This window comes from Desmodus rotundus, chromosome 1, assembly GCF_022682495.2.
Source record: "Desmodus rotundus isolate HL8 chromosome 1, HLdesRot8A.1, whole genome shotgun sequence".
In the NCBI taxonomy this organism is placed as follows: domain Eukaryota; kingdom Metazoa; phylum Chordata; class Mammalia; order Chiroptera; family Phyllostomidae; genus Desmodus; species Desmodus rotundus.
Window position 1 is genome coordinate 50047384 of NC_071387.1, and position 10909 is coordinate 50058292.

At 44.8% G+C, this 10909-nt stretch overlaps 1 protein-coding gene across 3 annotated transcripts; it reads left to right on the forward strand.

Moving 5' to 3' along the window:
* The first annotated feature begins 405 nt into the window (after window positions 1-405).
* DMRT2 (doublesex and mab-3 related transcription factor 2) lies at window positions 406-7292 on the forward strand. 3 transcript variants are annotated; one of them, XM_045191099.2, is made up of 5 exons: window positions 406-602; window positions 708-816; window positions 1613-2190; window positions 3794-3896; window positions 5955-7292. In XM_045191099.2, the coding sequence occupies exons 3-5, from the start codon at window positions 1657-1659 to the stop codon at window positions 7010-7012; spliced, it is 1695 nt and encodes a 564-aa protein (XP_045047034.2). In that variant the 5' UTR covers window positions 406-602; window positions 708-816; window positions 1613-1656; the 3' UTR covers window positions 7013-7292. The 3 variants fall into 3 exon arrangements, with proteins under 3 accessions (XP_045047034.2, XP_053780070.1, XP_053780063.1); XM_053924095.1 differs by having other exon boundaries at window positions 406-816; window positions 5484-7292; XM_053924088.1 differs by lacking the exons at window positions 406-602; window positions 708-816; window positions 1613-2190 and adding an exon at window positions 2219-2776.
* Window positions 7293-10909: the final 3617 nt, after the last annotated feature.

Genomic DNA, 10909 nt, shown 5'->3' on the forward strand with positions numbered 1-10909 from the left:
CAACGTAGAGATCAGCAGTAGCTTTCTATCTCTGCCATGCCGTCTATTACCTTCTCCTGTGGGCAACGCGATTCGTAATAGTGTGTGTCTGTTTCCTAGTCGGGGAGATAAATGGCGACTTCACCTCCGAAGGCGCCGTCACTCGTCGGATTTAGCGTCCGGACAGGCTACCCGGCTGCACCGAAGGCGGCGCGGGACTACTCTGGCGCAGTGCGGCTGGGTGGAGCGTGGCCGCCGCCAGGCGGAGACACGGCGGGGAGGGGGTCGAAGAAGCGCCCGGTCGGCACGCCTCCACCAATCAGCGTGCACACCGCCTGACAACTGGCCAATCAGCGGGCGCGAAGTTCGGGGGCCCGAACGGATAATACTAGGAAAAGGGAGCTGAGGCAGAAGACTGCAGCTATAGGAGCCCTGCGTCGCGCGTGTCTGTGTGCCTTCGCGAGCCCCAAGAGCCCTCGGTCTGAGGCAGGCCGGGGCGGCTCGACCCTTCCCAGCCAGCTTGGGGCAGAGGAAGCCGAAAGTAGCTTCAGCGAAGTGAAGCGCCCCGGGCAGCCGTGGACAGATCTTAACTTTGCAGAGACCGGGATGTGTGGGGCGAGGCCGTAAGGACTTCACTCACCTTCTCCATCCCCTTTCTACCCTACTCCCCATCTAGTGGGCTCCGGGCTTCCAGCTGTCAGCTCCCCCCAACCCCGATTTCGTGGCAGGGTGTGGCGACCCCGATTTCTGTTTGCAAGCACAGCCAGCAGTCCAAGAGCCAGGTCCCAAGGCTGGATATCTTTTGCCTCGGCTGCTAGCCCGGGCTTCAGAGTCTTGGTGAGTGCTGTGATGTTGCTGGGGTGTCAGGGAGGGCAAAGGGTGAGGATTGCCTTTCCTTTTCTATTTTACTTGGAAGTCTTGCCTTAAAGTGCAAACCATGCCCGATGTGCACAGAGCCGTGCGATTCAGCCTAGCGCGACCCAAACACTGTTGATGCTGGAAAGGCATCTGCATCTCTGTGCCCGGTGTCCCTAAGGGACTGTAATGACAGCCCAACACTTTGGTTATTAGTCACTTATTAGCTGGGGTAGGAAGGGGGATGAGAGGACCTCTCCAAGCCCACGGAGGGGTCTTTATGAGGGTGTAGGTGGATGAGAGACATTTAGGAGCCAAAGGGCGGTACCTCTCTATTTGAAGGGCCCCTTGTGAAGCAAAGGAAAATAATTTTCCCATAGACATTTTTATATTCATCTTGGCCATACTAGTTGGGTACAGGGAAGCCTGACAAGTGGCCTAAGCCGGCCTATTTGGGGACAATGCTTGTGTGTGTGTGTGTGTGTGATCAGTGCATTACCCAGGGACTATCCCGAAAGCGTGTGTACAGCTAGAGTGGGCTGCGGTTAAAGGTCAGGTGCTCTCAGAGCACTTAGAATTAATAGATAAATCCTCGTTGGGTTGGGATCCCAGGGGGCCCTAAAGTTACAAGACAAGGCATGTGTGGCCTGGATATAAGGAATGGGTAAAGAACAGGGCTCCTCGGAGGCCGGAGGCGGGCAGACCGGGAGGTCTGGCCCCAAGGCTTGGGGACGGTGCCTCACTGAGGTGGGTTTGGGGGTCTTTTTGTGTCTCCCAGAGTGCAGGCCACTGAGCGTGGGCCCGAGCGAAGCGCCACGCGCCATGGCCGACCGGCAGGCAGGCCCGGCGGCCGGGGACTGGGAAATCGACGTGGAGAGCCTGGAGCTGGAGGAGGACGACCGCGGGGCGCTGCCGCCAACGCCGCCTGGGCCCAGCCCGCCGGCGCCCGAGGAGGACGGCGAGGATGACGACGAAGAGGACGAGGAAGATGACGACGTGGACGACGAGGGCGACGGCGAGGAGGCAGGCGCGTCCCCCGGGGTGTCGTGTCGGCCACAGCAGCAGGGGGTCACACGGCCGAGGCCGCCTCCTGCGCCGCAGGCTTCGCAGGCCTCGCAGGCCCCGGCTGGGCAGCCGGAGCGCAGCGCGCACGCGGGCGGCGGCGCGGAGCCGCGCAAGCTGAGCCGCACGCCGAAGTGTGCGCGCTGCCGCAACCACGGCGTAGTGTCCTGCCTGAAGGGTCACAAGCGCTTCTGCCGCTGGCGTGACTGCCAGTGCGCCAACTGCCTACTGGTGGTGGAGCGGCAGCGCGTCATGGCCGCCCAGGTGGCGCTCCGGAGGCAGCAGGCCACAGAGGTGCGTACCGCGGGGCGTCCGAGCCGCCGTGAGTGTCGGGGAGCCGTAGGGGACCAGGCTGCACCCCTCACGTGAGGGTCCGGGGCCTCCGGGCACCTGGCACGTCCTCCGGAGTATGGTGAGAACAGTTTTCTCCCAATGCCGGGCTGAGAGGGAGGATGCTCTGGGCGTCGCTGGGGAACTTCGTAGAAAAGATTTTGTGTTAAAAAACAGTTAGGCCCTGGATGTCGGTAGGCCTGCTCGGGACATTACATTTTATTTTATTTTTTATATTTTGAAGTTTATTGGTGGAGTTGGGAGGAGGAGGGTTAGAGTGTGGCGTCCTTCTCGACGCTCAGTGCTGTACTCTTGTTGGCGAAAAAGAACCGCCCGCCTAGGGTACAGGTTGCTCCTGCTGTCCTGGGCCGTTTAATACAGGCTGAATGTGGTGCCCATTTTACAGATGAGGTCAGAAGTGGCGTGGAAAGTTAGGGGTCCAGAGCTCAAGATCATGCAGCCAGAGCTTTCTTAAAAACCATTGGAGGGGTGTCTGCCGCCTCCCACCATGAAGCCCCAGCTGTGGGAAGGACCCAGGATTTTCTTTAAGGTAGAGGCGTTTCTTGAACGTCTGACTTGATGTTTCCACGTGTTCCTGCACAGGGGGAGGGGAGCTCAGAGTGAGGGAGGCTACTCGCGGCTCCCTCTCCCACTGAGGGCAGGGGATTTTTGGCCAGGAGGGCCCGGGGAGTGGATCTCTGTACACACCGAAAATATATATAATGGCCCTAATGGAAAGACTCCAAGGGCCCTGGAAAGCGAGCTGGACGCCTGAGGGGGCCCTGGTTCAGGTTTGGTCTCGGCCTCCTCCTTCGTCTTGTGTGTTTCACCGCGGACCCTGGGACCCTGCGTTCCCTCTCGCACCCCATAGCCTTCTGGGCTGGATACTAGATCAGAAGGGCCCAGAAGTCTACCCGCCTCGCGGTGACTGTGGGAGCAGGTTTCCTTGTCCTGCAGCCCTCGCGGCTTCGGAGGGTTTTTTTGTTTGCCTTCTTGAGTCCCCCTCGCCCAGTGAACAATCCAGAGTTTCCAGCCTGAACAGGGAAGAGTCTAAGAGATAGGGACCCTCATATATATCCCTCGACCCCCTGCACCCATCCAACTCCTCCTGTTGTGGGGAGAAGCCAGCACCACGTCATTGCCCAATAGCAGGCCATGGGCCCCTTCAGCCCTGTCTCTGGGTGCGAAGGATATGGTGCTTGGCAGCGGTGGCGGCAGCGGCGCAGCTGTCTTTCAGGGCCCAGAGCCGGGTTCCCGCTGTCTACTGTGGATTTCCTTCCTCCGAATCGTTCCCCCAATTCTGGCTGCTAGGCGTATCTGGGATGACTGTGGCAAAGCAGCCCCGGAGAAAGCCAGGGCCCTGCTCACCAGTTGGTCGCTTTGGATAGAGCTAGCTCCTTGTGTTGGAATTAAGGAGTGCTAATATTAATTCGCTTGGAATCATTTTCACATGGGATAGAAAACATGAATACATTTGGTCCCGGGAGCATTACTGACACCCTTTTCTTTTTGTTTTTCTCCCACATTTTTTAAAAAAGGCATTTTTGATTATTTCTTGTGTTTACAGGACAAGAAGGGGCTTTCTGGGAAACAGAATAACTTCGAGCGCAAAGCCGTGTATCAGAGGCAAGTCAGGACACCCAGTTTGCTGGCCAAAAGTATTTTAGAAGGTAAAGCAACGCAAAATCATCCCTTTAGCCTTTAAAACCAAGTTCTGAGTGATTCTCATCATTCTGGTGTATGGTATTTTTATTAACCTGTGAAGGAGCAATCTGAGGGGAATGTACCTTTGCTCCAGGAAGGAAATCAGGACATGGGAAAGTGAATCCATTCTGTTTTTGTCACTGATAATTTTATTGTCTGTTTAAGAGTTAATGGGTTAGCAGGGAGTGCATATGAAACTTGCCCTGGTGTGAGGGATGTACAAAGATACGCTGCCAAGTGATCCCAGAGCAGATGTCCTGGAAGGAAATAAATTTAAAAAACTTATTTAGTTGTTGGAGCTAAGTAGAGTACGTCAAGTGAGGACTTTAGCAGCTACCCACACTAACACTTCTCCTCTGGGCAATCCAACCTCTAATCCCACTCATTTTTATTTTACCATTTCCCTCTCTGGATTATCTATAATTGTGGTTTCTCCACACTTTAGTTTTTCATTTTGACAGTTGAGATTGTAGAATCAAACAGGCGAAGTGAAGGTTGAATTTGAACAGTGTGAATGAAATCTTTAACCCTCTCCGTGTTTTCATTTCCTTTAAAGCCTGGGGATTCATTAATTTCTGTTAAACTACTACTGATTTTTCAAAGTATCTTCTTCTGGGTATGGAATTTATTTATTAACCTGATAAATAATAATATATTGACTACCTTTCACCAATTAAGGAAAAGAAATATTTATATTTGCTCTAAGACTGCTGCTGCAAAGATTCAGGTTGAGAAGCAGATTTTCTTTTAAAGGAGAACTTGAATTTTGTTTTTTCTTATGTAGCTTCTGAATTGAGTTTGGTCTGGACCAAAATCCAGTTCCAGTTTAAAGTTTGTTCATGTCTTACCCTGTGCAGTGTACTTCTGACCTTAGAATGGTTTCTGATACATTAAAAGTGAATTTGATCACAAATTGGGTAAACAGATTTATAACCATAGGGCCTACACTGATAAACTGAAATTGTGCCAAAGCAATTTGAGAAGTGGGAGGAAGAAATAAATGTAATAGTAAATTGGAGTAAATAACTTTCTGACAAAAACTTCCCTTAGAAAAAGAAACATTAATTTTCAAATTTTATTTTATTTGCAAATGAGTATGATGGATTTGTCACTATGTAAACACAACCACTACAATGGATCCTTCAAACAAATTTGATAATGGCAAGTGCTTGGGGATGATGAAAGTATTTTATACCGCCAAGAAATCTATTTATATTAATTTTTGCTTTCGACTTCATAAATTTGAGATGACTTAATCTATGTTCTAATGATTGCTTGTTCAACCATTTGGGTGTCTGGCCAATGTGATTAGTGCTTGGGAAAAATGTATTAGAGCAGTTATTTTTAATAGAGCAGGGGATCTCAGCGCCAGCCCCCACTTTTGTTTGTTCCTTATTGGTAGTCAGGAGCAGGGGCCTGGTTCAGTGTTCACTGTAGAGTCTGTTTGATGAGTTAACAGGTCTTTCTAGTTTCCTTATGTCTTTTCTGTATTTCCTTATGTCTTTTCTGTTTTTCTCCTCACTAATCTGCTTTAACTTTCTCTTTTTTCCTAGTTCTCCTTGGATTATTCTCCAACTGTAACAATGTGTACATAATGAGCCATCCTTAGAAAATAAAAGTGACATCAGCTCTAGGTATAGATACCTTTTTTAATAATGGAAAAAGATGACATGGATAGTAATAAATCATTGATTGAAGTAAGATTAGCAGCCTTGTTCTTGATGTATAGGAGCCTGGGAAGAATATCAAAGTTTCAGCCAGTAAAGAACACTTGTCAAAGTAAACAAACACACTTTTAAGTACTAAAACAACAATAACACAAAGTTAGAACACGGATATTTTTTCTCCCAAAAGGAACAATTTTAAATTGAACCAATGCTTTTGCTTTCTGTATAAAAATATTAGTGATATAGAACTATAAACACTTGTTCTCCCAATTTGCAGTGTTTCTGTTGCCTTCTGGATTTCCAGATTTTCCCCCCTAGATGTTAATCTCTTTCATATGCAATGCTTGCTTATTCTAGGCTACCGCCCCATCCCAGCAGAGACTTATGTGGGAGGGAGCTTACCTCTACCTCCCCCAGTAAGTGACCGGATGAGGAAAAGGCGGGCCTTTGCTGATAAAGAGTTGGAGAACATTATGCTGGAGAGAGAATATAAAGAGAGGGAGATGTTGGAAGCTTCCCAAGCTGCTGCGTTGTTCCTGCCCAACCACATGGTACATGGACCTGAATACAACTCCTACAAAAGTGCTTACAGCCCCACCCCAGTGGAACCACCAAACAAAGACTTCTGTAATTTTTTGCCCACCTGCCTTGATCTAACCATGCAGTATTCAGGGTCTGGGAATATGGAACTAATTTCTTCTAATGTCAGTGTGGCCACGACTTACAGACAGTATCCCTTGTCCTCAAGATTTTTAGTTTGGCCCAAGTGTGGCCCCATTAGTGACACTCTCCTCTACCAGCAATGCCTGCTAAACACCACCACCTCAGTTCAAGCCCTGAAACCTGGGGCCAGCTGGGACTTGAAGGGAGTACAAGTCCAGGATGGACTGGTTGCAGAACACGATATGATGCCACCAAAACTGGAAGGTTCTCTGGTGCTGCCTCACACTCCTGAGGTCCAGACCTTAAGAAGTGACCTTCAGGGTCACCAGGCTGTCCCTGAGAGGTCTGCCTTCTCCCCACCCCGACGGAATTTCTCTCCAATTGTTGACACGGACTCCCTGGCAGCTCAAGGGCACATCTTAACCAAGATCAGCAAAGAAAGCACCAGGCACCCTCTGCCACTTAAACATAATCCATTCCACTCATTATTCCAGCAAACTCTTAATGACAAATCAGGTTCTGAGTTGAAAACACCATTTGTCAAAGAGGCCTTTGAAGAGGCCCCTAAGAAACACAGAGAGTGTTTAGTCAAGGAGAACCAGAAGTACACATTTACAATAGATAGATGTGCAAAAGACCTTTTTGTAGCCAAACAAGTTGGAACAAAACTCTCAGTGAATGAACCGCTGTCATTTTCTGTTGAGTCTATTCTCAAGAGGCCTTCATCTGCCATCACTCACATCTCTCAGTGAAAGCCTGCTGAAATGGAAAGCTGGATTTTCTGCAGTCTCAGAAGGTTCTTACCAGTTGCTGATTTTTTTTTCTTTAAAGAGAAAAGTTAAGATGTTTGTATAAAGGAATTTCTAATGTAAATGATGGCGATTAAAAAAATTTATATTCATGTGCATGTACTTCTTTTCACCACATGTTTAAACTTAAAAATGGAAGTTGCTCATGTGCAAATTATAAAGTTTCACACTTTACATATTATTTCAGAAAGCAATAAAATTGACACTGCCTTGTAAAAGACCCAGTATTTGCTGAAGTAAATAGTTGTCCTGTCTAGGCAAAAAAGCTCATGTCCATGAAATGTGATCTTTATTTTTCTATGATTCTTGGTATTTTCAAGTGCTTTTAATGGTCCTTGGGGGCCACAGGAGAACCCTTATAATTCCTTAGTTTTTGCATTTTGGAGGGCATGTAAATTTAGTTATTCAAGACTGAGGCAAAATAGCTTTACAGAGATCGTAGGGAAGATTTTCATGTTTATAGAATCATAATTTTATGTGATTGGACAAAATTGGGTTAAATTGAAGAGAAATCAGGTTTAATATCTTGTTCATACGATGGCATGGGTTCCTGGAATGGATCTCTTAACTCTCTGGGTCCCAGTGTCCTTCCCTGATGGGGATGTGTATGTAGAGCTTCAAGCTTCCTTTCTCAATTGAATCTTCATACTGTGGTTTTGGGGTTGCTAGGAGCCCAGAGCAGATTCTCTTGTAGGGTGCAGTCAGTTTCAACCATGATGGCACATGTCAGACTCCCTCTCAGCTTTTGTGTTTCTTCTGTTTCCTAAGGACTGGTGGCAGCGGGCATTTAGAGGCAGGTCCAGAATGTCAGCTTCCTGTGTCTCACATTTTCAGCAGCATCAGATTCAGAGGTTTTCATTGGAACTCTTTTTGGAGTTAAAAACTTTTACTATTCAAATTGCTTTATCTGCCAATTGTGGGGAGAAGCCATCAGATGTTTATCACAGCACGAGGGTGGCTTCTTGATTCTTAAACTTTTCCCCTCTGTTTTTTAAGCTCAACAAAATGCTAACTGTTGTTCTATATGATTGATAAAGTAAGACCTCATCTGTGGACCCCAAGTCAAGTTCTAAGATGTTTCAGTCATTTCAACACAGAAAATCAAGAGCCAAATATCTCACCTTTTAATTTTGCCGTGGAGTGAGTTTATTTTCAGCTCTGCTCTCATTTGGATGACAAGGCTATTAGGTAGGTGTGTGGAATGTGCCAAGAAATTTGGCAGTTTAAAGAGTTTCTTGCTCTGGAAAACATTTAAAATTATTCAAAAATGATTTTGCTACTGATGAGCTCATGTAAATCTCCAGGGGTTCTCTGAATTGTTGCTTAAAATTAGCATCTGTTTCAAAACCAACAAGCCAAACTTAGGTTGATTTTTAGTTTGCATTTGTAAAATAATACTTGGTTTTGTTGAGTCAAATTTACTTATTTTTACTGTTGCAAAAGCCAGAGCGAGTGGAAGTTTGCCAGAGGACAAGAAAATGAAAGTGGGCAGAGATCCCAATAACTGTTGAAGGTTATCATTAAGGGGAAAAAACCTTTTCTAGCTGCGAATGCCCTGGTGTCAGAGACGGAGCCTCACTGGAGTTACCCACTGCCCCCTCCCAGTCATCTTTGCTGTATCTTTATAGTTATTAATTTTATTTCCTATCAGGAATTTATTTTTTGTCAAGTGTTAGGTGTGAACTTAGTATTGAAAGCTAACTGCTGCAAGGTAATGGGGGAAGAGTATAAATCCACATAAAAAAATCTGAAGGAGAAGGCCTTTCAAATCTAAACATGGATTTTCTTTCTTACTTTATTGTAGTTTTTTGAATGCTTATATTTGTCAATTATGTTTTTTGTGTTCAATGAAAATTTTGGGATGTCTTTTCTGTCCTCTCTACGTATCATTTTCATCTCTTTAGGTGAATCCAGTTGGCTGTGAGTATTAGTGGTTTTCCTCACATTACCAGTGACCAGAATTTTATTGTTCTTGAACATTTATGAGGGTCAGTACTTTGCTTGGTGAACTTATTATCATACCATTCATTAATTCTATTGTAATGGTGAGTTCTCGGAATTTCAAACCCACCAGCTCTCTCATCAGCCACTCAGTGAGAGGTGTGTGCTTGGCTCTTTGCTTCTTTTAATCATTTTCTCACATAAAAGCTACTATTTTACTATAAAGAGCCTTCAAAGGACACTGTCATTGACATAGTAAATCAAACTTATGCTTCAATTTAAGCATTTTCTATGTTCAAGGCAATAAATGAATGTAGCTTTAATCATTTTAAGAATGTAATAGACCTTTTTCCTCAATTTAACTCATATTAATGCAGCTTTAATGGCATTATTTTTCTTCTATCTCAACTGATCTAGCATTATTAGTTTTTGCTCAACATACAGTTTTGAATAGTTAAAAGTAGTGTATAGTTTATTTAAAAAGTTCCCTTTTAACTCTTTGGTGGCTGGCGTAGGAAAAAAACCTAAACAAAGCTATAAAGTAGAAAAGTTGTTTCCTTTCTCTCTTTTTTTAAACCTAGGTCCTTTAATTTAGTTAAAAAGTATACTATATGTCTTTAATTGTGGTAAAATCCAAATAATATAAAGTTTGCCATCTTAACCAGTTTTAAGTGTACAGTTCTGTGGTATTAAGTACGTTCACATTGTTGTGCAACCATCACCGCCATCCATTCACAGAACTTTTTATCTTGCAAAACTGAAACTCTGTACTCATTAAGCAATAACTCCTTCCTACCCCCAGTCCCTGGCAATCGTTCTGTCTATAAATTCAACTACTCTAGGTAGCTCATATAAGTGGAATCAGACTATATTTGTCCTTTTGTGACTGGTTTATTTTGCTTAGAATAGTGTCTTCAAGGTTCATTTATGTTGTAGCATATGTCAGAATTTCCTTCTTTGTAAAGACTGAATACTATTCCATTGTATGCATTCCACATTTTGCCCCTTCATCTGTTGGGTTGCTTTCCCCTTTTGCTATCGTGAACATGGGTGTACAAATATCTCTGCACCTAGTCCTCGCTTTGTGATTTCACTTTCTTTCCTATCTTAGTTTTCTCAAGTATACCTCCCTTCCACACTGTCCCCCTCCCTGAGCTCAAGGACCATCTTCATTTCTCACCTAAGCAACACCAGTGTGCTCAGAGAGGCTCCAATATCAGTTGTGTACCTTTTAATGTGAATTTGTGTGTGTTAACACATGATCTGCATTTAAAAGCTTAATTCTAACTGTGGAATGAAAGACTTCTATTAACTTGTATTAAGAAACTTTCTGGAATTCCTCCTACAAAGTATCAGCAGTGCTAAAGAGATAAAGAAAGAAGGAAAATCTACAATTCCCTGTAAAATAATAAAGACATCACTTAGTATTAACGTTGGGTTTTTCAGTCAGTGCTAGAATTCTTACTGCCCTGCCGAATTTTATTTATGTTTGGATTAACTTCCTTTGTTCCTATTCTAGATCTGTAAGCTCAGGGTTATTTTCTTCTAGGGTCCACTTTGTAGAGCTGATAGTTCTTGAGATGCTGGATGGTGCAATATATAAACTTGGGTTTGTGGGGCCCACTTATTTTTCTTTTAATGATTGTACCAAGCTTTTATCATATCTACCACCCTTATTTTGTTTTTCAACTTGTTATATCTAAACACATTTAGGGCACGCTAGACAAAGACATCTCAAATAGGTTGGCATCTGATGTAATGAAAAATGTGTCACAATAATAATTAACATGTGTTTAGTGCCTCCTAATTTGTAAAACATTCATATTTATCTCTTGTTCCTCATATAAATTCTATATAAAACTGACACATGACCATATCAATAATTGGATCTACATCTTC